At 39.6% G+C, this 26,975-nt stretch overlaps 2 protein-coding genes across 9 annotated transcripts; one reads left to right on the top strand and one right to left on the bottom strand.

Moving 5' to 3' along the window:
- The first annotated feature begins 212 nt into the window (after positions 1–212).
- Positions 213–8,872, top strand: SLC24A5 (solute carrier family 24 member 5). Its single transcript, XM_027732076.2, has 9 exons — positions 213–306; positions 450–629; positions 2,034–2,117; positions 2,200–2,303; positions 2,619–2,719; positions 3,468–3,751; positions 4,731–4,937; positions 7,825–7,926; positions 8,478–8,872. The coding sequence occupies exons 1-9, from the start codon at positions 213–215 to the stop codon at positions 8,798–8,800; spliced, it is 1,479 nt and encodes a 492-aa protein (XP_027587877.2). The 3' UTR covers positions 8,801–8,872.
- Positions 8,787–26,138, bottom strand: MYEF2 (myelin expression factor 2). 8 transcript variants are annotated; one of them, XM_027732069.2, is made up of 17 exons: positions 25,880–26,137; positions 21,192–21,421; positions 19,930–19,982; positions 18,662–18,669; positions 18,459–18,552; positions 17,414–17,605; positions 16,606–16,759; positions 16,142–16,191; positions 15,990–16,053; positions 15,716–15,817; positions 15,474–15,524; positions 15,331–15,399; positions 14,953–15,051; positions 12,892–12,963; positions 11,475–11,677; positions 11,313–11,364; positions 8,787–9,693 (listed from the first exon to the last, which is right to left on the bottom strand). In XM_027732069.2, exons 1-17 carry the CDS (start codon positions 26,074–26,076, stop codon positions 9,530–9,532), a joined length of 1,854 nt encoding a protein of 617 aa, XP_027587870.1. In that variant the 5' UTR covers positions 26,077–26,137; the 3' UTR covers positions 8,787–9,529. The 8 variants fall into 8 exon arrangements, with proteins under 8 accessions (XP_027587870.1, XP_027587869.1, XP_039245964.1 ...); XM_027732068.2 differs by having other exon boundaries at positions 8,976–9,693; positions 15,328–15,399; positions 25,880–26,138; XM_039390030.1 differs by having other exon boundaries at positions 8,976–9,693; positions 15,328–15,372; positions 25,880–26,138.
- Between the last annotated feature and the right edge of the window lie 837 nt (positions 26,139–26,975).

Genomic DNA, 26,975 nt, shown 5'->3' with positions numbered 1-26,975 from the left:
AAGAGGCACGGCCGCCGAGAGGGGCGGCGGGACCCTGAGATGGGTGGTGGGACCTCAAAGAGGCACGGTCGCCGAGAGGGGCGGCGGGACCCCTGGGGCGGGGGCGGGACCGTGAGGGCAGGGCGGGGGCGGGGGCCGCGGCCCCGCGTGACGCTCGCGCCCAGTGCGGCCGCGGCCGCCCGCGCTCAGAGCGGCTCGCGCGGGGCCGGGCGATGCGGGCGGGCGCGCGGCGGCGCGCGGCGCTGCTACTGCTGTGGGCGCTCGCGGCCTGGGGAGCGCGGGCACAGCGGCCCGGCGGGAGCGCGGGTACGGGGTCTGAGGGCACCGCGGGGCTCTCGGGGGGCCTGGTGACATCGCTGCCCTTCTAAAACAACGAAACCCACCCGAGCTCGAACCCGCGGAATTGAAAGGTGTCGGGATGTGTAACACTTCTGTGCTCAAATTTTCAGAAAACGGGACGCGCTGTGTCCTCTCGTCTTCATCGGAGTTTCCTGAAGGATTTTTCACGCCGCAGGAGAGGAAGGATGGAGGAATCGTTATCTACTTCATAATTATCCTGTACATGTTTTTGGCCGTGTCCATTGTGTGCGATGATTACTTCCTACCCTCCCTTGAGATCATCAGTGAATGTAAGTGACATCCTGATCTTTTCCCTGTAAAACTGAGCAGCTTGGTGCTCAGTTCTCTTTAAACATTCTCTAAAAAACATTTTCTTTTAAAAAACTTCAAAGTTTGAGTGCTCTGAAACAAAACCAAACAAGCTTCAGTCTTTGTGCAGACATATCAATACAGTATTTAATTTGATACACAGGATCAATATTAGGTTGAAAAAACCTTCTCCGATTAAACTGCACAGGTATTCATTTAGCATTTGCTTTCTTTCTGACTGGAGGAAAATCTTAACACTTCCTCAGTATTAACTAAACTGACAATGTAACTCTGGGGTGCACAGTGGCATGTCCAGGTTACTAGTAAAAGAAAAAAAAAAGGGGGGGAAGGCTGGTGTGTGGAACCAAACCAAGAAACCAAACCTCTCCCTGTATTTAGAACATAGGAATTTAGCACCTATCTAGAGTTTCTTTCTATGAAAGTAGTGGACAAGAATCAGGATGAGCTACTGTTTACATATTAAAAGTATGACGCAGGAAGCAAAGGAATACTGTGGTTACAATGGTTCTCTGACATCTAATCAACCTGTACCAATTCCCCTGGCTTAAGCAGACCACTGAATTAAAGAGATGGTCTTGGCTGGGAGTTCAGCTTTTCACTGCCAAGAATTAAAAAAATTCATTAGGGAAACTCATCCCTGAACACCAGAAAACATTCTCCAAACCAGAACACTTACAGAAAATATAAGTTTAAACACTGCTGTAGAGCTGATTTTTTTTAATTCATGATAATTAAGCATTTTCAGACTACCTCCATGGTTGGCCAAACATCCCTCTTCTTTGTGCAGAAGACTTGATCCCCAGAGTGAGTTACATTTCAGGAACAGTCAACTTACCAGGACAAAAATCTCATTTCTTTCAAGCAAGACACAGGCTTTTATACTGTCCATACGAAGTGAAAATTTGTTTTTAAGACTGCAGCACAAATTTGCATGTAACTAGTGCTTCTGGTATGTGAAGACACAGTAGTATAGATTTTCCTGGAAGACAGATAGACTTGATATGGATCATGTAACAATATCACACCAGTTCACGGAATTTCCCCACAATTATTACCCATATGAAACACAGTTGAAGCCTGCTTACAAATGCCTATTTTACAAGAGATAGGCACATGATCTCAAAATTCATTATCAGTACCTCTTTTCTGGTATTTAAACTAATTTCTGTAACAAAGTCAGAAATAAACTAGCCCAATAAATGAGGCTAGTTTTCAAGATATTATTTCATGAATCTCAAATAAATGCATTGACTGTACAAAAGTAATGAAAGTTCATTCTATTAAACTGTAGTAGCATCTAACATTATATACTAATGCAAGTAAAGGGTACAGACTACTGAAGTATCAATTTGCTCTATACCCAGGCCTTGGCCTCTCTCAGGATGTTGCTGGAGCAACCTTTATGGCTGCTGGAAGCTCTGCTCCAGAGCTTGTCACTGCTTTTCTAGGTATGTTTTGACTCCTTAGAACCTAGAATTCTTTTCCTTGTGTGTTGAACTGAAGCATACCAGAAAGTCATTTTCCTTACAGGAGCTTTTGTGACAAAGGGAGATATTGGCGTCAGCACCATCCTTGGATCAGCAATCTATAATCTTCTTGGTATTTCTGCAGCTTGTGGACTGTTTTCCACTGTGGTATGTATCAACTTTGATAGTTCTGCTCCTAAGAGCCTAATAGTTATCCTCATTTTCCAAGAAAAGCCAAGGGAGACTTACTATGACAACTGCCAAGTTTATTATTTAGTAGCAAAACCAGCATGTAATCAGTTTTAAGATAACTTGCTATGAAAGTTTTTAAAAACACTAACTTGTTAAATATCATACTTAAGTCATTCCTAAGAATCTTAAATTTTTACATAATATAGAAACAACATATTGATGCAGCATTTACAGCACTTAGTGAAAGTATTACAGAGAGGTTTAAGAAAAGTAAATGACTCTGATCTGCAGGTTTCCAGGCTATCCTGTTGGCCGCTGTTTAGAGACTGTCTGGTCTATACAATCAGTGCAGCAGCAGTCCTTGCGATGATCTCTGACAACAGAATTTACTGGTAAGAGCACAAGCTGTGTTGAATTCATGTTGACTGGAGATTAGCGAGACAGTGTTTTGAAAAACAAAAACCCCCAAACTTCAAGTAGCCTGAACTGCCGTTCACTAACAGAAATAAACATCCTGTTGGCTTTAAAAAACAGAAAGTCACAATGCTTGTAAAGATTATTACCTAAACATTCAAACTCTGCATATTTATAAAGTTTGATCTGCATAGGTTTGTCTGTACAGACTTCACAATTTCTGTCACAGCTGTTCCAGCATAGCAATTAGTGTTCATCATTTACTCCTTTTGAGCCTTTCCTTTCATAGCAGAAGTGTTCACAAAAACATCTGTCTGCCAGAAGAAGATCATGAGTTTCTGATGTTGTAACTCTTCCATCAACACCAAAACTCGTTACCTCAAAAAGACAGTCAGGTCCAGCACTAAGTCTCTTGAAGTTTCTAATTTAACCATCACATGAAGACTCAGTTTTGCAAACATCAGGAAGATGTTCAGTCAGTAAGATTCCCTGGGAAACATGCAGCTATACAATACACAAACAAGATTCTGCAGGGGAGGGGAATTAATCAAACTGCTGAAAGACAGGGGGACACTCACAAACTTCCATGACATCAGCCATACAACTGCAAATAGATGCTTTTGTGTGTTTTCCTTTTGCTACTCATGCATATTTTCTCTCTCTATTTATACCAGCCACTGGGTTCTTTTATACTACATGTTACATAAAACCTGTTTTTCATTCTAGGTATGAAAGTGCATCCTTATTATTGATATATGGGTGTTATATTCTGATACTGTGTTTTGACATTAAAATCAACCAATACCTCATGAAAAAGTTCAGTCCCTGCTGTACATGTTTTACAAAAGCTATGGAAGAGAATGCAGAGCAGCAGCCACTGGTTGGATGGAGGGAAGAGAGTGGACCTCTAATCCGTCAGCAGTCAAGGACAGACAGTGGAATTTTTCAGGATGAGCTGGACTACTCTCACCTTTCTACAAGCTTACATGGGCTTGATGAAATCTCTGGAGGTACAAGTACTATTACAGCTGTCCTAGCACTCTGCATGACTGTCTGCATCAGTTCTAATCAAGAGCAGATTCTGAGATAGTTTTAAGATTTTGTTCACAGAAGAACTCCAGCATAGTATTTAAGTAAATAATACTCTAACCTGGAATATAAAATTAAGCAAAATCAGACTGGTGGTATTTATATGAAGTTAATTGCTAGAGGAATGTAAGCATAGTTGCTCATTTTTGTCATATTAGAACTTCTAACCATCTTTGCTGTGTATATTTGAAACTTCCCAGCAACTCTGCTTGTAAAATGCACTACCACCTGACAGCCACACTGGTACTGTACTAATATATGCTATTTTCTTATGACAATGACATAAGAAAATAGCATCATATCAGAATAGCATCTTATGACAATGACATAAGAAAATAGCATCATATCAGAAGGAATAGCTGTGATGTGGCCACAGGCCATGTTTCTTCTTAGGCAAAAAAACAGTAGTTTTTTTGGTAAATGTTATGGGTAAACCTTTATAGAGAAGTTCATTTTTCATCCACCTTGGTGATGTGGTAATAAAGAACATTTTAATCATAGAGTACCAGGTTGGAAGGGGACCCCAGGGATCACCTGGTCCAACCTTTCCTGGCAAAAGCACGGTCTAGAGAATACGGCCCAGCACCTGTTCAGCTGAATCTCAGAAGTGTTTAGCACTAGGAATCCATCACTTCCTGAGGAGATCATTTTAGTAGCTGATTATTCTCATTGTGAAAAATGCTTTTCTTGTGTACAAGCAGAATCTCCCCATGAGTAACTTGATTTCAAAATTTTGTCCAGAGTGATGCAGGTACTGGGCAATACTACAGCTGGAACTTGAGGAGGTATTTTTTACCTTTTTTCAGTATTCTCACAAGTAAAGGACAGTAATATACTGTATGCTATGGATTCAAACTTAATTAATGCTACAATTTAAAATAGTTACTTTTTCTTCACCAGATCATCCAAATGTCTTCACCATGCCTGAAGCAGATATGAAGAGAATTTTGTGGGTGTTATCGCTTCCCATTATCACACTACTCTATTTGACTATACCAGATTGCAGAAGACAGTTTTGGAGGAACTGGTTCATGGTGACATTTTTAATTTCAGCAGCATGGATTTCTGCAATAACTTATGTTCTCGTATGGATGATAACAATAGCAGGTAGGTACCCAAAGTGCTCCTGCTATACAGCATCAACCAACCAAGAATCACTGAAAAAACAGTTTTCTCCCTGTGAAGTTTCCCTTTCCACAACCGTCAGTTTAGCAACTCAGACTTCACTGTAAAAAAACACAAGGAAAACCCAACAGAAACTTATGTTTGACTGCTTAGTTGGCCACCCTCTTCCATCTAATGATGGAACACTTTTGAGTTTAGCTGCTTCACACTACTTACCATCACAGGAAGGAGGATTTGTTTCTGTAGCTACAAAAACCCAGCCTATATTTAAAAAGTTTCATTAAACTGCTCACTAAGGGAAACAATTAGATACACAGCAATAAACTTGTCATGCTGAAGGCTGACAAACACAAAATCCACAATGACTGGAATTAAAGGTTAAGGTTTTTGGAAAAGATCTGTTATTTCTGCACCTGTATTTTTCATGAGTGCTATAGTAAGAGATTTGGCATTAAATTAACTGCCAAAAAACGTCCCAAATTTTTGTACTATATTATTTCAACTACAGCATCATGTGTTTATTAACCATTCTTGATGTGTGTGTGTATGTAGATCTCTTACAAATCTGCATCGTCAAAAACTGAAGCAGTGAAAGGATTGTGTTTAAGTGAGGGAAGGGGTATGAACTTGTGTGTAAAAACATTCTACTAAATGTTTTAAGGTACCTTAAGGTATTAAAGTACCTTAAGGTATTAAAGGTCTCCTCATTTCACTATTTCTCCAGTCAGCTTTAAAGAAATCAAGTTTTTAATTTTAAGAACAAGCAGAAAACAAAACTCTAAACCAGAAAGAAATTTTACAAAGCTTGCCATTTCCACCTTATAGTTCACTAATCCTACTCAAGCATTCTGCTAGCTCAGATATGAATAACTCCTTGTTCAGTGCAGAAACAGACCTACACGTTTCGTAAACCTTTGAGAAATAACTAGTAAATGGCTGGATACAACAATCACCATGTTCACCCCTTGGTCAAATAATTTTCCAGTTGTATCTAAAGAGCAAGGGTTCACTGTTCACTGTCTGGATGCTAGAAGCCTTTGAAACAGGATTCAAGTCAAAGTTATTGCTGTTCTACAAGACAAAGCATTAATTCATATGAAAGCAGGTACAGTGGAGATTCAGTAGTGTATTAGTTCACCTTCAACAGTCATCACAGGCAGTACTGGGGTCTTTGGCCCACTATTTCTAGGTAAAATATGTTCTACTTACATGTTAAAACACTAAAAGTTACACGCACATTATATTCAAGTCCAGATTCTTTCATGAAGGTTGACTCAAAGATTCTATCGTCGCATAATCAGCCTATCAGAATTGTCACAAAGGCGTCACAGCTGGGAACTAAACTTAGATGGTCAAGAACAAACCTACCTCAGTACACCTTTCTGCTGCTAGCAAAGAAAATCTGACTACTTATAGCAAGACATTGCCACTGATACACAAAATTAACTAAAGGCTAGAAAAATAATACTATTCTATCTTTATGGTCAGTTGCCAGAAAAAAACCCCACAACCCTACACATTAAATAGAAGATAAATCTATCTAATAAAAAGAAAAATTAGATTCTCCTGAGTTTATATTCTGTCTTATAACCTTCAGAGGGCTAGAAACTACTGTTGGGTACATAAGGCTGGTTCATTCATACTTCACCTTGGTTTGACCCATTATTTTCCAGCCTGGATGGTTTATAAAAGTTGATTTTGTTGGTTGCTCATCCTACAAATCTGTTAGGAGTGATGGAAGGATAAAGAGAGTACAAATTCTGCAACAGGATCATGTTAGTCCCTCTGAACCAACAGTTTCAAACATAAATTTACTGGGCTGCTCTAGACTAAGATGGTAAGTTATAAACAAGCATTGCTGACCTAGCTTAGAGCATTGCCTCTTTTTTTATTAAAATTGCTCTTATTAGAGTTGAAATACTGCAAGTAAGAATTCAGATTTCAACAATAAAAAATATTAAGATAGTTTTTAGTGAACAAAAAAGTTTAAGAAAAACTAATTACTTAATAGCTTGAACAGAGGTGTCAAACACTTCAGCATATTGACCCTTCTGAATGGTACAACTGCTAAAATGGTTTTGATGAATCCCTGTATTTTAACTGAAAAATTAATAGAGTCACAGGACATGTGGGGCTAAGAAAAATAGACAGTGGGGGAAAAATAAGCTGCCCTTTTAGTAACAGTTTAGAACTTTTCTTCATTTAAACAAGTATTTACCTAACGGAACTCACACTTCCAAAGGGTTACTTGTACTTACAAGTCATATAAAAATTCTGCATTTTGATTCTTCCAAATCTAAGCACTTTCTAATTGGAGTGAAATGGTAAACATGTAGTTGAGACAGTTTTCTCCTAATATCTTAATGACCCTCCTACCCAAGAAAATTCATGTGCTTGTAAGAGTTATTGCTTCATAAGTCTTTCGAACGCTAACGAGGAGACGCCCAAAACTGTAAGAGAGACTATATTTTCTAAAGTTGAAAGCAAAAAGAAAGAAAAAAAAAGCAGTTGTTAGATATTTAAACATCTACTTTATCTGCAAGAAAAAATTCATAACTGCTATTTTCTTGACCACTGGAGACATTCTACACAGGTCTTTGAGAAACTTAAGATGGTCATTATACCACAGTTCCTTTTTTATTTGATCGAAGAAAAAGGACAGGATGGTATTTCTTTGTTGTTCCTCTTGTTTTTAACTGCTTTGTGATTTAGTCATTTCATATGTAGTCAAGTTAGCTGACACATTCCATTTGAAATTACTGTATGATTACTAATTCTTTCTTTAGCAAACATAGTGCAAAGCACTTTCTTTGGATGAAACCTAACTAAAAACATACTTGCATTTTCCACCGTTATTTATCAACTGCAGGTGAAACACTGGGAATTCCAGAGTCAGTAATGGGTCTCACATTACTAGCAGCAGGAACAAGTGTACCAGATACAGTTGCAAGCGTGCTGGTCGCTCGAAAAGGTAAAGATTTTAGTATTCCGCCTCATGCCAATGGATGTGTTTAAGAGGTATGAAGAAAAAAAAAGAATTCTAGTCAACACTTCCAGGAATTCAAGGAGTAACTTCAAAATTTGTGCTCCAGATCCTAGAGCTTAAGTTTACTAAAAATAAATAAATAGCTTACCTGAAAAAGCTGTGGCTCAGACATTTCAAAACTTCTCAGAGTATCTCAGAGAAGTATTCTAGATTGATCTATTTGTTGTTGATCAAGTATTACAGTTTTACTGCAGAACACAACTGTAGGTCTTGGTATTTTAAACTTAACTGGACCTTAGCCTGTCTAGCTTATTTTAAGTGCAACTGTGCAGATGCTGGTGATTTAGGGAGATATTTTTATGCTTGTGGTACCCAAAACCATGTTCTGTAGAATCATGACTACAGTTCCTTCGATGCAAAATCTGAAAAGAGTGCTCTGTGAGAAACTGAGGGCTGACAGTCTGTTCCTCCAAAACAGTTTGGTAATTTCATCCAATACAATTAAGCAAACTTAATATGCCTTTCTTCTTTTACAGGAAATGGAGATATGGCTATGTCTAACATTGTAGGATCCAACGTATTTGATATGCTCTGTTTGGGAATACCCTGGTTTATAAAAACTGCCTTCATAAATACATCAGGACCCATAGAAGTGAACAGCAGTGGTCTGACATACACAGCCATTTCTCTCATCTGTTCTGTTGTTTTTATTTTTCTGGCAGTTCACCTGAATGGCTGGAAAATAGATAAAAAATTGGGAACCATTTGTCTTGTACTGTACTTAGTATTTACTGTACTAGCAATTTTATACGAACTTGGCATCATAGGAAACAATCCTACAAGGGTCTGTGGTAACTAGTTTTAATCAGTGATTATACTGATGAAAAAAATTAAAGCAGGAGGAAAAGATCAGTTTCTTCATTTAGTCAAAATAAAATAAAATAAAAAAACCAACTCCAAACTCCCACTGGGCTCTAAGTCTTATATACAGAACTAAATCATGTCATCAAAGTAATATTAAGAACAAAAACATCACAGCTTAACTGGAGCCCTTTCTTTTAGAGTCAGGAATTACAGTATGACTACAACACACATATAAAACCAAAATCCTGAAAAATAAAAAGACATCTACTTTTTACATTACAATGTCGATACACACTGGAGGGCAAAAATAAAAACCAGAAAACACTAAATAAATCCCACTATGCAGTCTTGAGATTAACAGAGAAAATGGCTTATTTTATTAAAAACAGTATAACCATTCATTTAAACTGAATGACTAGAGACACTTGGCCTAATTTTCCAAAGGCACTGAGCATCCAAACCTTCCACGGTCAACAGGGACCTGCAGGTGCTCAGTGCCTCTAAAAAAACAACAAAAATCAGGCAAATTGTCTTTAAAAACCAAACATAGTAAGATTCAGTTAACAAGTATCACAGTATATTAAACACTATACTGTTAAAGGCTGGTGGGATTTAAAAGTTCCTTTTTACATCTTTTGTAAGCATACAATGTTACTAAAAATGACTTGCTAAGATAGAGAAGCTAAACAAGACATAGGAATGTTCCTGAACACAGAGTTTTAAATTATGCATTGCGATCCAAGCGGACATCAATTTCTCTGCCACTGATTTTTATGCCGTTCATTATCCTACAGGCCTTTTCAGCAGATTCTGGTGAGTCAAATCTGACTGTTCCACAGCCCTTTGATTTTCCATTCTCCATTTTTATTTCTGCAAACATTACATGACCTGAATAAATAAGTTAAACAGCAGTTATTTCAAGTCCTCAGTGCACTAACAACTTAGAGAACTCAGAAGTGATAAAAAAACATTTCTAAGTATGATCTAGGGGAACATACGAAATTGGCACTTCCAAACTGATGGTACATTCACTCATTCAGGCAAGGGGACTTGGGACAAAACAGCACTGAAGAATCCAAATTATGATTCACTATTTCGAATCTTCACACCAGCATTAAGATGAAGTATAACTATGCCTGTATTTGACCTCAAGTTTGAAACAAAGTGCCCTGTAAGACTCAGAGAAAGGTCTGTGTTTCATTTACAGACACTGACAGAAGGGTGAGTATTGACAGGCATTAACTGAACTGCAGATTAGTCCAGTCCACTGTGTTCATCACGAAAACATATCAAGCAATAGCAACAATCAAACAGTTTTGTTAAGAAGCTGCAGAGCAAAATTAATGTCTTTAAAATGATGCAGTTACCAGGTTAGGAGTGGTGGATAAGTAACATGCACTATTCAATTCTCACCAAGTTTTCTTGAGGTTGGACACCCAACTCACAAGGCATTATTTTTATGAAGATGTCTTGATACCTCTAAGAGTGTTCAGTTCCCTGGAGCTAATGAGTTTCTGCTTATTGTGTGTTATAGCACATCACTCCTGAGCCCCAGAATGCCACTAGGAACAAAAAACTTTTCCCTAAAATATATGACTTTATTTTTAAGTATCATATAAGACTGGCCTTTCACTGAAAGAAACTGAACACGGGGAGACAGTCTTTGTATTTCCTTATGACACTGACACGAATACAATCTGTTGCTTATAATTCTTAAAAGCAACTGAACATAATTACTACATCTGTTAGCTGAAAAAGAGATGATTAAAAAACCCAAATTCTGAACAATCTGAAAGTTGCCAGGCATTTAAGACTTAAAAAAAGAAAGAACTTGTTGCACTATATCCTCCAGCTACAAAAATAACATCAACACCTTATAATTTTTCATAGTTGAACTGTGAGTTCCATTAAGATCAAATCTGCAAACAGCTGTATTACTGTCTTAGACATCAGCAGTGTTTTACATTATTTGTCTTTTCTGTCTCTCCAAAATAAAAGTCATCCTGTCATTCAGTTAAAGCTTTCTGTTCTGAAGGTGTGTTTTCAAAACACACCATGTATTTTTATACCCAAGCTTTATTTTTTGTTTACTTCTGTGAAAAGACAAACTTTTCTAAATTACATTAAAAAATTACTGAATATTTGTAGCAATCCTTTATCTTATATCAAAAGGCCCCTTATTTCTTAAGATAAAGGGGAACATTACAGCCTTCAAAGATGCTAATCAGGATCATCTATATGCCTAAAGAACCCAGTCTGCCACTTTGGCAAAATTACTATCTCTGATTTGATGCAGCACCATTTCTTGAAGTAATGCATGACCCATACAGCCATGCCTAAAAATTATTTATATAACTCAAGAAAGCTGGGTGAAGTAAGAAAGATTAAGCTCACCAAACTGTCCTTCAGAGTAAGGCAACAGTTTTGTCTTCCTGTCCTTATCTAATAAACACCACATTAAACATGAAGCTGATGGAGCTGAGCAGGGGCAAGATTCATATACATACCACACTGACTGAACTTCTCCTTTAGCTTCTGCCAGGTCAAGTCAAAAGGAAGCTAGAATGAAAACACATTATTGATAACAAAATATTACAAAGAGAAAAAGAGCATGGAATCAAATATACACACAAAATAAGCTTGTGGTTTCTACATATTCAATTGCTTACATTTCTCACAAATATCTGGTTGCCTTTAGAGCCCAATCTCTCTCTTACGCCACTTCCCATGGGGCCAGGCACAAACCCTCGATCGATATCGATGTTCCTGTCCAGGCCTCCACCCATGGCTGGTCCCATTCGATCGAATCCAGAGCTCATCCGATCCATTCCCATTCCTCCAGCCATACTGTTCATACCACCCATTCCACCACCTACACAGAGAAAGAAATGGAGGATAAAATAAAAATCTCTTTTCAGTAATAAACACAAAAGTATTTTGTATAAAAATAAAATAAAATTCTTGCATTAGGAGAAAAATAACTTTATTAGAACTGCTGTAATATAAACCATCACTTTCATACATGCACAGTGATTTATCCAGTAGCATGGCTAAGATTTTAGGACAAACCATTACAAGACACAAAGTGTCAGTTCTAAAATAAAAGACCAAACTGCATCAAGCTGTTAGTCATACCACCTAATGTAGCAAAATGTTGAACACAAGTATTCAGATTCAAAGGCTGTCCTGTTTAATTAATAAAAATGTTACACCCTGTACCAAAAAGATCAAGTAAATAACTGTGGCCATGCTAAGATACAGATAATTTGACCAAATACACTATTGTTTATTTGGCTTCCTGCATTTACATTGAGCTTTAGTTAATGCAGCAATACCCACACTTAATGACAAAATCTTCCACAGAAGGCATTGTTTTGCAGAGAACAGAAGTTACTGCCAAGCACTGTAAAGAGCATGGACTTCCCTATGATACATGCAATGAAATATATTAATATATATTATATAAAAAGAACTAAAAGCAATGGTATTCAAATATTATTTCTGGATTCATAATTAAAAATTAATGTACAGCAAAACTATCAAGATCATTCAGGAGAGACATTCTTTTTAAGCCTTATGCCTTTCAAGATTGGCACTAGCAAAATTTTAGTTTCTCATCTGTTCTAGCCTGAGGAACTCAGACATTTGCTGCAATACAATCTCAGTACTGGAGCTTTGCGCAAAGTTAAACTGAGTAATAATCTGAAATTCAAGCCTGATTTTTTATTTCAATGATGACTGATTACTGAGGTTCAGCTTCATGAACTTTACACAAATAAATGTGCCCATCTCTCTTTTTCCTGGAACACAAGTTTACTTTAATCGCCTTTCCCTCCAAACTAGAAGTTAAAACCATTTCAAAACTAAGATAAGAGAAAGACTATATTACCAAGTTTTCTTCTGAACTGTTACCTCAACAAAAGAGCTTTGAAAACTATTAGACCTGCAGTCACATGCAACAGAACTCTACTTCTTCCATAGACAGTGAGACACTACCCTACAAGGAAATCCTCTGATACAATTACATGTACACCACATCATTACATTGCCTATGCATTTATGTTCTATTGAAACAAGTTAACCTACTCATTCCAGATCTTACTGGGCCCATGCTAGGTGCTCCCATTCCTCCTGCAAAAACACCAATCATTGCACCACCTAAACAGAGAAAAATAATGAAGTGACATACACTGAAACCACCAGTTAGTGACAACAACAAAGCACACGCTGACGAAGTGCACCGATCTCAGTGTTACCTGGCACTACATATCTACAGAGCACTAACCTGTGCCTTTCATTCCTCCCTTTCTACTGTGGGATTTAAGCTACTCTGATTTCTTTCTAGCTTTTCTCCCCTCTGACAGTCTGCCAGCAGCACAAACGTGGTAAAACTAAATGAGCCATTTCCCACATTGGGAAGAACAACCTCAAAACTCAAGGCTTCATCTTATTTGAACTTCACAGTACAAAAATTCAGCAATTCTGCTCCAAATCAAACATCCTCAATTTCACTAATTGATGCCACAGCCCAATGAAAGACACCCTCCTTGGTTTCAAGGTTACTAAAGCCAAACGCCTTCACAGTATTTCTTCTTAAAATACCATTAACCTAAATATTGTACAGGAGTACAGTAGGACCTTCCCTGATTAAACACGGTCTCTATTAACTATTGTATTTGTGAGTGCTGTAATTTATTTAAGGTTAAGTTGGGAAACTCTAATCTTGATTCTCAGAACACTCTTTATATGGTAAGATTGCTGACAGGTTGCAAGATGAAGCTTGCTGGGTCTACTGAATGAAAGACTCCCCCACCAGTTTCTCACAGTGCCCATGTTCGTGCATTTCCAAACCAACGTATTAGCAGAAGACTCAGAGCCCGCTGCTTCCATGAACATTTACAGCTGGAATCACTTTGCATTTTCACTCAGGAAACACTGGATGTTTATCCAATGTTGCAAGTAGCCAGACTGAAAGTATACATTCTAAGACATTAATTCCAAGGCACTGAGCCTAGCTCAAAGGACAAGCTTGTTATGTTCTTATCACTTCCACACAATTATTTTGTGTTTAGTTTTGGGCCTGTCATGACAAGGAGTGTGCCCAAAAAAGGGCAACAAAGCTGGTCAAGGGTCTGCAGCACAAGTCTTGTGAGGGGCAGCTGAGGGAGCTGGGAGTCTTCAGCCTGGAGAAAAGGAGGCTCAGGGAAGACCTTATTGCTCTCTGTAAGGTTGCAGAGATGTGGGGTCAGTCTCTTCACCCAAGAAACAAGTAACAGAACAAGAGGAAATGGCCTCAAGTTGCACCAGGGGAGGTTTAGATTGGATATTAGGAAAAATTTCTTCACAGAAAGGTTTGTCAGTCACTGGAACAGGTGGAGGAGGGAAGGGGTGGAATCAGCATCCCTGGAGGTATTTAAAAGACATGTAGGTGTGGCATTTGGAGACTGGGTTTAGTGGTGGACTCAGCAGTGCTGGGTTAAAGGTTGGACTCGAGGACCTTAGAGGTCTGTTCCAGTCTAACAATTCTGTGATTCATCCAGGTAACAGCACAGTAACAAAGTGCAAGAAGGCTCTACTGTTAAGCACTTCAAGGCCTCTGAAGATAGAAGAGTAACTCCTTCGAGGGAACCCCACTGTCAGCAAGACATCATCTATAAACAAAACAAAGCTGCCTCAGAAGAGGCAAAGAAACACCATTCTGAGCTGCATGAGCTCAGAAGGCAGGAAGAAAACTGAGGGCACCTAAATTCACCATTCCTATCCAATGCTACGTGATTTGCAGTAAAAACAATGTTCCACCATGTATTTGCAAACAGGCTCTGGGGAGCCTGTTCCAGTGCCTGACCACATTCTGGGTGAAAAACTTTTCCCTAATATCCAACCTAAACCTCCCCTGACACAGCTTCAGGCTGTTCCCTCGGGTCCTGTCACTGGTCACCACAGAGAAGAGATTAGTGCCTGCACCTCCTCTTCCTCTCACGAGGAAACTACAACTGTGACAAGGTCTCCCCTCAGTCTCCTCTTCTCCAGCTGAACAGATCAAGTGATCTCAGCTGCTCCTCCACAGTTTTCCCTCCAGACCCTTCACCATCCTCAGGGCCCTCCTCTGGATGCAATTTTCCACAGAAAATTTAACAGTTACCATACCCATCCTTCCAAAAGACTCTCCAAAACCACGGTTCAATGCCATCTCACCACGACCAAATTCTCTTTCCATGTTTGCTCCCATTCCACCACGGAACATTTCTATAGAGAACAAGGCAAAAAACCAGGAATATTCTGTTATTAACATCGAAGTTTATGCTCCTACAATACTTGTTTCACAGCTGCTTGTTTAAATAGAAGTGGGTCTAATGCACAAGTCAGAGGCACCCATTAAATATTTAACTCCCTCACCAGTTACTAGGCCTCCACTCAGGCAACTGTTTCCTCTGGACTCATATATATTACCCATCCCTAAAGGAAGAGCTTTTAATAAATAAATATTAGCAAACTAGTAAGTGTACAGGAACGGTGTTCAACTACCTCCCATTCGGTTGACTCCAAATCCTCCCATATTGGGCATTCCTTCCATTCCACGAAATCCAGCAAGTCCTGTAAAATAAGGACGAGTGTTTTCTATACAGTATTAAAGAAACACTTAAAGCAAAAAACTTCACTGCACGTACCGCCTCCCATTCTACTCATTCCACCAAATCCTGGACCGTCTATTCCCATACCTTTAAACCAAAAAGACAAACAACATTTAGAAGACAGGCAAGATCCTCATGGATTTTTAAACGCTTACAGATAGTTAAAATCTCTACATCACACTATACAAGGCTTCCTTTATCAAAAGTCTGTCATTCTTCCAAACACAGAAGTGACAATTTTAAACTGTACAACTTAAAAATTAAGAATGTGGATTTACCTCCTGGACCCATGCTCCCCATTCCACCGCCCATGCTCAACTGTGTTGCACTGATGGGTTGTCCACCTGGTCCAAGTCCCATACCAATGCCACCAAGACCACCTTGAAAACAACAAAATAAGTATCATCAGAAGAGAGATTTTCTTCTGTACAATACAGAGACCACAGTAAGCAAAAGTACTATTAAACTATGCCAAAAAATGCACTAAATTGTGCCCAAACATGTATCATCACATATTAAGTGCAAGCAGTAGAAAACAGAGTGTACACTCACGAGGTAACTGTGAGCTTTTGCTGTCCGCAACACGGAAATCTTCATGAGGAACTGATTTGTCATCCTGATAAAAAAACAAGGATGTCATGCCATGATCCTTTCAATGTTTTGGCAGAGACATTATAAGGTAGCAAGAAATGTAAGCAACTCACCATTTTTACATGCATGGGTCTATCAAACAGGAATTGTCCATTGAACATGGCTGAAGAAATGCAAGTCAAGGAGTCTAACTACAGAAGGTAATTTTACTATTTAAGAATTAATGTAATAACTTATTTTATTTCTGTACTATAATTAGGACCCTTATCTTTCCTTAGCTGATCCTTAGAATGCCCATTCAGAGGCCAGCGGATGCAATACAAGCTGTTAGGTACATGGAAGTCAGTTTAACAACTGTCATACTCTTAGATATTTTAATTTAGTTCAACACCACCAGGAACTTTTAGACTTTAGCAGTAAACTTAGTCACTTTTACAAATGTAATCTGTACACTATTACACTCTACTCCCTATACACAAGCTACAAGGCAAATAAGCACCGTTTGCAAAACTATGCCATCAGAAGCCATTAAAGACTAATCCATATTTGATCAATTGTTTTCCAAACCCAAGGATACATATGGCCTGAACAGCTTCAATTGCTTGTTCAAAGGTAACTGTTCCCATCCCTCGACTCTTGCCATCTTTATCTTCTTTGATGTCGGCACGCTTCACAGTTCCAGCAATGCTGAACACCTCCTTCAGCTTCTTCCAGCCAACTTTAAAGTCAAGCTGACACACAGAAATACATTAGTGATTTCAGTGCACATCTCTGTTCTGCCATTACATTTGAAGAGATTTCCTGCATTGCTGTTAACTCTTCAGCTTCACAAAATGCTTGAGGAATGTAAATAGCCATGATTTTGTAATATACACACACTACATCAAAGTCTAAAAGCAACAATTTATTCTATGTACATGTATTTTACTATCATTAACATACTAACGTTGAGGAATGGATCCGATCTTGAGAAGAGCAGCTGTACTTCCACAAGCCCTCCTGCAGATACAGTTGTCTTTTGTGCAAGTAAAGAACTTACATTGTTATATTTATTGGAACTTCACTAAGTTAGTCTGAAGTAACTAGCAAGATAAACTGAAGTGTATATTTAATTAAAAAAAAATGCAGTTGTAAATAGCAAAAAGATGTATAAAATATTTTTTAATCAACAAATAACTATGCAATAATTATAAGTGCATACCAGCCTCAAAAGTTTAATGTATCTTTCCATGTCCAAAATATGAATATATACAACCTTTTCAGTTGAATATAGTAATTGTGAACTAATTTCCAACTTCCTCTTTATATTAAAACTGAACTACGCAGGTATAAGACGTCTTACGAAGATCAAGTATTAAAGTTATAAAATGCAGTTTTAAACTTACATTAGCAACAAAAATAGTGGACCCAAGCCTGCCTGCCTGCAAGTTACTGATAACTTCAGGAGGAATGTTTGGATTATTGAGAATAGAAGGTGGTAAATTCATTATTCCAGGTGCTGCATCAGGTCCATGTCCTCCTGGAAACTGTCCTCCCCCACGCTGTAATGCCCTACGAGCATGTTCACCTTCAGGATCCTGAAACATGGGCAAAAATAAAGCCACTTAATGACCAACAACAGGACTGGCAACAAACAAAAAGTACTGTTGAAATTCTACATAAACCCATCAAAATTATCAGCTGATATCCTTGTCCATGTCAGAGGGATCAAAGACGGAATTAGCATGGAGACCTAATTCCCTCACCTCTAGAGGTGGGTCCTTTTAGAAGAGGGTTGAGCCATATTGGCAAAGCACTTGCTGAGGAAGTGTGCACTGCCACTTCACATGCTGCACCTGCCCTATGGACAAGTAGAGAAGATTTCAAGCTAAAGGACTGTCAGTCTGGCACCTTCCTCCAGGAACTGAATTAATTTAATTAGGTGGTGGATTTGTATTATTTATTAATATCACTATTAAAGTTGTAATAGGATAAGAAGAACTGCATCAGATACTGTGATACAGTACACTACAACAGAAATGTTGGTATTATTTCACTTTCCAGGCAGCACAACTTCTCTACTTCCAGCCCCCTTGTTGCACATATGTAGTAGTCTGACAGTTAGCTCCTTCTGTGCCATATTTTGAGGCAGGTAAGCAATGTAAACATAGAATTATTTAGGCTGAAAAAGATCTGGTGACACTAAGGTAAGAATATGAAGTTAAAGCTGTTTCAAAGAAAAACAGCATTAGATTATTTTGACTTTAGGATTTTTGCCAGTTTACTTGGGATAGCTTCTGCAAGCCAACAGGCACTTCAGCCAATTAAGAAAATTTCATAAAAACTTAAACTGGAAGTTACACATCTAAGACTGTCAAAACACTGTATTGTCATCTCAGTAGCTTCAGTACCTTCACTATTTCAAATTCAAAACAGCAGCAATAACCATACCTCTTTAATATTCAGGGGTCTTCCACTAAGATCATATTTGTTCATAGTGTCTAATGCTTTCTTAACAAATTCTTCATCTTTGAATTCAACCACACTTAGAGAGAACAAAACATTTAGAGTATTAAAATAAAGTCCAAAATGCCAAAACAAATAGAATGTTTGAATATCAGTGTGTTTCTACACACTTAGAAAAAGAAACTTACCCACAACCCTACATCCATGAGATTTGTCATCATATGTAAAGAGAAAACAAGCAAACAAGAAGTCAGTCAGCACATATAACAGAGCAATGAAGATTCCAGTTAAAGATCCCAGCTCACTGTTAAATAACTATACAAGTTATTTTCAGCTTCAAAATCCATAATACGTGTTCTTTAGTGGTAGCCAATCTGAATTTCTGCTGCTTTCTCAATATACATACCTTTCAAACGCAAGAGAATACATTGTCTCTTGCTCTCTTAGAGTCAAACCAGAATTGGAAAAATGCCACACAGATCCATGTAAGGACAATTGGGGAGAGGAGGTGGGAGGGAAAGGGTGGAAAGAAAATAACCCCAAAACATAACCAAAAACCAATCAAGACACTCATCATGTCATTAAAAGCTGCCCACTGACTAAAGAATTCAAATCTACCTATATCGAGTATACCAGTACAATGAACAAGGAGTCTGCATACCTCTTCAGTATTACAGCAGAATTGAGAAATTACCTTGTAAGAAAATAACCTGATTGACTGCACCAGAATCCTTCTAATAAAGCAAAGAGTAGAGGATTGCTTTAAGTATAGCAAAGCTGACAGCATGTTTTAGTTTTAACAAGTATTAAAGAAGTAATTTACAACAATTGATACAACCTCAGCTAAGACTCAAACCTGCATTTCTCATGTTCTCACTGCAGGTTCAGAGCTGCTATTGGCCCAACTTTTGACTATTTTTAAGAAGACAGAGGAGCTTTAACAATCTTCACTCCTAGTGCCTCATTGCAGGCACTCTGCTGGCTACCAACCATCTCCATCCATTTAGTTTTAGGAAAGCAAATACATTAATCCAGTGTTTAAAGTACCAACCCTGCAGAGCTGTCAAATCAGGCACTTCACACAGTATATTCTTAGCTAACATTTTATACTCATTGGCCCCGAGAATACTACACTAACAAAATTTAAATAAAATTAGTGGTTTGTTGAACGTCCTTTATATGAAACAATTTGTACCAAAACAAAGGTGTTGGCTAAAAAGAATTAAGTAAATGCCATTTGTTAACATTTACAGAAGTACTTTGTCCTTTACAGCCAGCTAGTGTGAGTTGCATGAAAGTGTCAGACTACTTCTAATACAGAATCCTCAAGGCTACCTTAATGAAAATCAGTGTAAAAATGAAACTTACTTTCCAATAACTGGTACAGGTATTATACAAAAATAAAACTGCTGAGGAACTTTTAAACCTCTAGCAGATTGTTGCCCACGGCACTTACCCTTGATTTTCCTTCAGCATCCTTAAACAGCTCCACGTATGTAACCTCACCAACTACATAAGACATACAAAGGGAAAATACCAAGAGACAATGCATTTAAACACCAGTATCTTTCTTTACTGTGCCCCTGTGCACAAGTCTACAGAGAATCACCTATTATTCACCAACAATCAAAACCAGACCAACATACCTCCTGTCAATGGCTATGTAATTTAGCTAATTTTCAGAAATATGCAGCAGCCACATTCTCAAAAGCTAAAAACAAACAACTATATTTAACCTAATTCATACTACAGATCATATTTTGGCCAGTATGATATAGTTGGTGAACAAATTCAGATATAGAGTCCCTTAACCTAACAAATGAAACGTCAACGTTCACTGGAAAGTGTTACATTTATCATCCTACTCACAACACCTGTTTTAAGGTGACTTTCTACCTGAATATCTTCAGTCATAAGTTTGCCTTCAATAATAACCAAATTTACACATCAAATATTTCACAGCAAGCGACTCACTTTCTAAAGTAGGAAGTTTCAGTGAATAAACCAATCAAATAGTCACGTCACCTTACAACAGATAAACCAGCAGTTACAGAAGGGGTACTGGCATTTTTCACAGCCTAGAAGCCAAGTGTGCTTTGCATTACTTTTGAAGAATCAATTTTTCAAGGAAAACACAGAACTAACTTTTTACAAAATCCGTATATTACCATTATTTTACCCCAAACTTAAAACAAAATTTTGGGGGCAGTAAGATTTCTCTATCAGAACTGCAACAATAGTAACAAGCTTTTAATACAAATCTCCAGACAAACAGTCATGGCAGTAGTGACAATGCAGACAAAGTTAATGCCACAGCCAGATTCCACCAAAGAAATACAAAACAACTTTTGAAAGACATCCCTTATTATTCATGTTAACACACTTAATGTGTTGCTTAAATACAATAGCCCTCGAAGAAAAAAAGAAAAACTACAGAAACTACAACTAGACGAAACACAATCTCTTTAGGAAGTCATGAGGTCATGCATATACTCTCTACTGTCACACCAGAATGGCAGAAGGTTGTGAGCACTTCATTTACCCATCCTACCCTGCAATGCAATTGTCTCGGATGAAAGAGGGGGAAGGGAGATAGATGTACCAAGTAAAGGCCAAAACAAAAAAAGGCAAATCAAATCTGTGTGGCTCAAAGGACACATACACTGCATTTGAGTCCTATCCCTTTCTGTGTGAAGTGTATTATAAGGAATAAGTTACCTTTCTCTCTCATAAGATCTTTAATAGCTTGCCATTTCATGTCATACGGGATGTTGCTAATAAAAACTCTATTACGATTAACAGCCTTCTTGTCTCCAGAGCCTGCATTCTTCTCCTTGGAATAGGGCTGGAATCTATTCTTGTTTCCAAGAGAAGGGATTGCCTTCGCTTTTGCAACGTACTTCTCTTTCACAGGTGCTTTCCCCTCTTTTGCTGTCTCATCATTTTCCCTACATTTAGAAAAAACAAACAAAAATCCAAACAAAAACACTATTAGTCTTGTGTTGGATCATTAGACCATCATAGCTCCTATATATATAAGTGTGTATATATATGTGTGTGTGTGTATCTACCTATCTCTATATATCCATATATATCTATGTATCTGCCTATCTCCTATGCTATTGTAACTTCCAGGATGTTAAATGTTGCTTTTCAAGTTAAGAAAAATAAATTCACATTACAAGCGTAATTCCAAAATACATGGTTTTATCTAGAACAAAAAAAATAACATTACAATACCAAGTAAAGAAAGTACATCTTGCTATTTCAGTTACATTCCATTTCACAGAATCAAAGAATCTGTGAATGGTTTGGGTTGGAAGGCACCTTAAAGATCCTCTCGTTCCAACCCCCTGCCATGGGCAGGGACATCTCTCACTGCTCAGGCTGCTCAGAGCCCCATCCAACCTTGAACACTTCCAGGGATGGGGCATCCACAACCTCTCTGGATAACCTGTTCCAGCGCATCATGTCTGTCAAGATTCACAAACACAGAACTATAGACTACTACAAATACCAAAACAGAATGACTTAGTTGAAAAATCAGCTCTTAGCACCCATGCTTTGGTGCTTCCACCATCTTCACATCACATTTAGCCAAGTTACACAATATTCACCCCAAAAGTGAGAGCTGAAACGGTCTAAGTTACAAAGCAGCTCAGTATGCTTTATTCAATGTAATAATAATATATCAAAATCAACTCCAGCGGGTTGTAAATCAAATTGTATTTTATCTACCACATAAAGAATTTTTATTCACAATTTGTGCCAGATTGATTTCAGACAGAAATTAAAATTCAACTAAGAACAACAATTACTTTTTCAGTCTCACTGCTTAGCACTACTAGAATTTGAAAACTTGTTAAATGCATGGGGAATAGCTGTATTAAGACATGATATGCACCTAAGACTAATTAAGTTACCAGATATTATCCACCAGAAACAACAAAATAGACTTCTGGCCTCAGTCTTTCAAAAGTTTACCAATAGTAGCTGCTCCCCTTTTAAAATTTTTTAGTAGAAAATTTGCTGCTTCTCTTTTAAAGCAGCCCAAATCTCAAGTTCAATGAAACAATACACTTTGACCAGAACTGGATTAAATATCAGAACTCTGTGGCACTCTTGACATTGTTACTATCCCGAGCTGATTTAACCTGCTACCAGAGGCTCAAGGTGCCTGAATTGTTACTTTAAATTAGGAGAACTGCTTAAAAAGTACTTTTACACAAACATTTATTTAAAAAGCTAGCATTATGCACTTGAGTTGGAACAATTAGAAGGTGATGTCCTACAGAAATGACAGAAGTAACTGATTGTGAACCCTCCTTATATTACATCACTGCCTTTACTTTATTTCCCACATTTCAGAAGGCTTAGTTTTTATCTCATTTTGATACTTTGGAAGGTTGCTGGTAGAAAATTAGCCAAAACAAGCATTTCAGTTTTACAACCACAACATATGGTAAGATCACTGATTTTGGATTAACTGAGATGAGTATTTTCAGCTCTCTGCAAAGTTAACCAAACAATAAGTGGAAATCTTGCACTCAAAAGCACATGCAAGTAGCCAGCCTTTCATGTATTACCTACTCAAGCTTGGCCACATTCCAGGGAGGAAGAAATTCAAACACATCCATATTCCTCCCACGACTTTTTCCCCAATTCTGAAATACTCATACGATATGAACTTCACAGTCCTTGTGTTTACCAGTGGATTAAGAGAAGATTAGCAACTGGGAAATGCCTGGACACTCCTCTGGGCCAAGTATTTGTAAAATTTAAAACGTTTCAAGTCAACAACATGTTATCTGGTTCAAGCATCCTCCAGTTTCCCTCTGCATCATCCCTCCTCCAAACCATCCTGCCCCTGTGACAACATAATTCTTGTGTGGCTGGGTAATGAAGTGAAATGGAGGGAACAATGCAGGAACTGGAGAGAGCCAGAGGGAGAGGAGAGGGAAAGAGTAGAGTGTCAGGTTTTCCAGTCAGAGCAGTTCCTTCCAATCCAGTTCCATTTGCAAATGCAAAACTCCTGTCCAATGAAGCTCCTAGCAAAAATCCGAGTTCTTCCTTAAGTTTTAGGATTAGAGCAATGGATTCTCTTTAGCCCTTTAAGCTCTTTCCTGCTTAAAGGATTATGAAACAGCCCCTTGGTGCTCAGTGCAGTGCACAGGAACAGACAGGTCTCCAAACAGGGAATCCACAGGCTCTGCAAGACCTGGCTGTACAAATCAGTAGAGAGCAAAGAGGATACAAGTCTGGCATAAACTCCAAAATCTGGGAAACAAGATGACACTTCACTTAGTCTGGGGATCACAGCCAGTCTCCTGAAAATAGAGGATTAATTAAAGAAACGATTCTTCTTGCAAAACTCATCTGCCAAGATCAACACAGGCCAGTGAACAAGCTGGAGGCAGAGATCCTTTTATAGTTCTTACCCTCCTCCTTGAATATTAAAAATAATTTCAATCAAATAATACATTCAAAGTAATGTCACATTAGTCACCTACAGACCACAGAAAAGACAGCCTCAGAATCTATGACTTGACATTTTCTTGAGGGAAAAACAATAGTAATTTCTAGTCTTCACCTTTTGTATGAGCTACACATTTTATACATTTAATTAATATTTGCCTTTGTAATCACGAGCAAATTTCCAGTATTGGAAAAAAACCCTACAATTATTTCTTAAAAAAAAAAAAAAAAGGCATGTCCTCGTTGATTAGCAAGAGCAATTACACCTTTGGAAAAAAAAAAAAACTTTTGAACTTTCCATAAAGTTTTGGAAACAAAAGACAAGGTTTCCACAAACAAAACTAGCAGCCTAAAAAACAATAACCACAAGATACACCAACATGAAAGCCCTAAAAGCTGATCTTTTAAAACCAAACTTCTACTTCTCTGCTCACAGGTGTCCACAGTAAGATCAGTCGAGATAGAAATGCAAGAAGTTCACAACATGTGATTCCAAAGCACAGCTTTGTTGTGTGGAACAGTTCCCACTGCTCAGTACAATAAATTTATGGAAGTGTGCATGTTGAGACCAGGATTCCTTTCCAATTTAATGAGTGCTAATCAAACCAGGTTACTCATTTATTTTTTTAAGTAATACATTTCACCTGCCCACTGACACCTTCATCCTTCCTACATGTTTTGGGGAAGACTAGAAATGTATTTGAAAGAACAAGATTTGTATCTCTGTCACCAAGAACTCTGCATTACTTTCACACTTCAAGTTGTGATTTCTACTACATGGAATGACCGGGATTTTTCATTTGCTTGTGAGGTTTTGGAGGGAAACGAAGACATTGCTGACAGGAGGTATACAGAGAAATTAAGTCATTACTTCAACAGCAGCAACCCCAAAAGAGCAATAAAATTTATACACCTAAAAGGAGCAAAAGGGTGACAATCTTCCTGTGGAAATTCAGTTCTAATCTGTGTAGTTTGGAAGCTGAGGGCCAGACTCAGGAGGGAAAAAAGCAAAACCACAACTTTTGTTTTATAGTAATGTGAAATTTATAACTTGTAAACTAAACTAAATTTCACAGGGCGTCAAGTAAAGGCATGAAATATGCCTTTATTCCTCCAGCTTGATATTGAAGTTGGTCCCTCATGCATTTTTTAAACACAACAGTATCAGAGCTGGGCTGCTTGGAACATGTCAAAACTTAACAGACCTCAACAGCTTTGATGTACTGCAACAGTAAGTCTACTACAAATCCATTTTCCCTCCAAGGTTTGAATGAGATTAAACGAGATATGGAAATTCCAACGATCTGAGGCCAAAACCTAGTTCATGTAAAGAGTGACAACCCTCAAAGCCTAACATCAAGAGCAACCGCTCACAAAAAAATTTATTCATCGTATTGTTCTAGAGAGCTGGTAGTTCCAGCTCCCTTATACTATGTTCCTTTTAGACAAGGATCTGCATACTCCACGTATAAAAATGTTACAATTTACAAGCAAACTTCGTGCACGCATGTGTGGTTTTTGTTTCTAGAAAATAAATCACTACAGGGCTGCCTTACCACCGTCACGTAAACAAAGAGTAGTTCAAGGGCTCCACAGAACACACCGCTCCGGCCACAAGTGGAAACGTGACCGGCACCAGAAACGATGCGGACACCCCTGGAAACGGGTCCTGCAGCGCTGCCCGCCGGGGAGGCCCCACAAGGCCCAGCCCCCGCGGCCGCTGCCCGAGCGCCGCCGCCCCCCCGTGCCCGTGCCCGTGCCCAGCCCGCGGCCTCCCCGCGCTCCCCGGGCCGGGAAGGGCCCCCAGCCCCGGCGGTGCCCCAGCCCCGCGGGGGAGGAGCCCGGAGCACGGGGGGTCTGGCTGCCTCCCCCCGCCCGCGCTGCCCCCGCCGCCCGCCCGGCCGGCCCTGCCCCGTGCTGCCCTCACACACATTTTGACGCCATTAGCGCTGCCCGCGCCGCTCCCGGGCGCCGCGGCCGCCGCCGCCTCCTCATCCTGCGGCGGCTGTTGCTGCGGCTGCTGCTGCTGCGGCGGCGGCTGTTGCTGCTGCGGCTGCGGGGGCTGCTGCCCGGCCGCCTCCTCGGCCCTGCGCGGCGCGGCCGCCTCGACCCTGTCGCTCTCCGCCATCTCGTGCCGGGCCGCGGCCCCGCGACCGCCGGTTTGAAACGGGCCCCGAGCGCCTCGGCCTCGCCGCCGCCACGGCCAGTCTCGCGAGAGCGGCGCGCGCGGCCGGGGGAGGGGAGCGGCCGGGACGCGCGCGCCGAGGCTTTGCGCGTTGCCATGGAGACCCAGCCCCGGCCGCCATGGCCGCCGTGGGGCGGGCGCGTCGCGTCAGGGACCTCCGCTGAGTCACAGAATCGCAGACACAATCACTGGGGTCATCGAGTCCACACATTAACACAGCACGGCCAAGCACATCGCTAAACCATGTCCCCGAGTGCCACATCTGCACGTCTTTTAAATCCCTCCAGGGATGGTGACTCCGCCACTTCCCTGGGCAGTGTGTTCCAGTGCTTGGCAACGTTTCCATGAAGAAATTTTTCCTAATATTCAATCTAAACCCCCCCGGTGCAACTTGAGGCCATTTCCTATCATCCTACCACTTGTTTCTTGAGAAAAGAAACCAACTCTCACCTGGCTCCAACATCATTTCAGAGAGTTGTAGAGAGGGATAAGGTCCCCCGGGGCCTCCTTTTCTCCAGGCTGAAGACCCCCGTCTCCCTCAGCTGCTCCTCACAAGACTTATGCTCCAGACCCTTGACCAGCTTTGTTGCACTTTTTTGGACACACTCCAGCACCCCAATGTCTGTCTTGTCATGATGGGCCCAAAACTGAACACAGGATTCACAGTGTGGTGTCTCCAGTGGAGGGGGATGAGCCTGATATCCAGTCTAAACCTTCCCTGACTCAGCTTCAGGCCGTTCCCCTCCAAACCCTTCACCATCCTCCCTGCCCTCCTTTGGATGCTCTCTCATCACTTAATAGCTTAATGTCTTTTTCATATTATGGTGCCAAAACTGCACACA

This window comes from Pipra filicauda, unplaced genomic scaffold (genome assembly GCF_003945595.2).
Source record: "Pipra filicauda isolate LSUMZ 115617 unplaced genomic scaffold, ASM394559v2 scaffold7_size6619720_pilon, whole genome shotgun sequence".
NCBI lineage: Eukaryota > Metazoa > Chordata > Aves > Passeriformes > Pipridae > Pipra > Pipra filicauda.
Note: the sequence above shows the minus strand (reverse complement) of the source record. Positions and strands in the feature narration are given on the sequence as shown.

What these genes read in the sequence shown, in the direction of transcription:
- MYEF2 (XM_027732068.2), bottom strand. Translation starts at nt 26,076, where the DNA reads ATGGCGGAGAGCGACAGGGTCGAGGCGGCCGCGCCGCGCAGGGCCGAG. An exon ending in CCACTATTTTTGTTGCTAAT is followed by an intron (nt 16,760 to 17,413) that starts GTAAGTTTAAAA and finishes TCTGTGTGTCAG; the next exon opens with CTTGACTTTAAAGTTGGCTG. An exon ending in CCCAGTAAGATCTGGAATGA is followed by an intron (nt 11,678 to 12,891) that starts GTAGGTTAACTT and finishes TTCTCTGTGTAG; the next exon opens with GTGGTGGAATGGGTGGTATG.
- SLC24A5 (XM_027732076.2), top strand. Translation starts at nt 213, where the DNA reads ATGCGGGCGGGCGCGCGGCGGCGCGCGGCGCTGCTACTGCTGTGGGCG. An exon ending in GCTTGATGAAATCTCTGGAG is followed by an intron (nt 3,752 to 4,730) that starts GTACAAGTACTA and finishes TTTCTTCACCAG; the next exon opens with ATCATCCAAATGTCTTCACC. An exon ending in ATGGATGATAACAATAGCAG is followed by an intron (nt 4,938 to 7,824) that starts GTAGGTACCCAA and finishes TATCAACTGCAG; the next exon opens with GTGAAACACTGGGAATTCCA.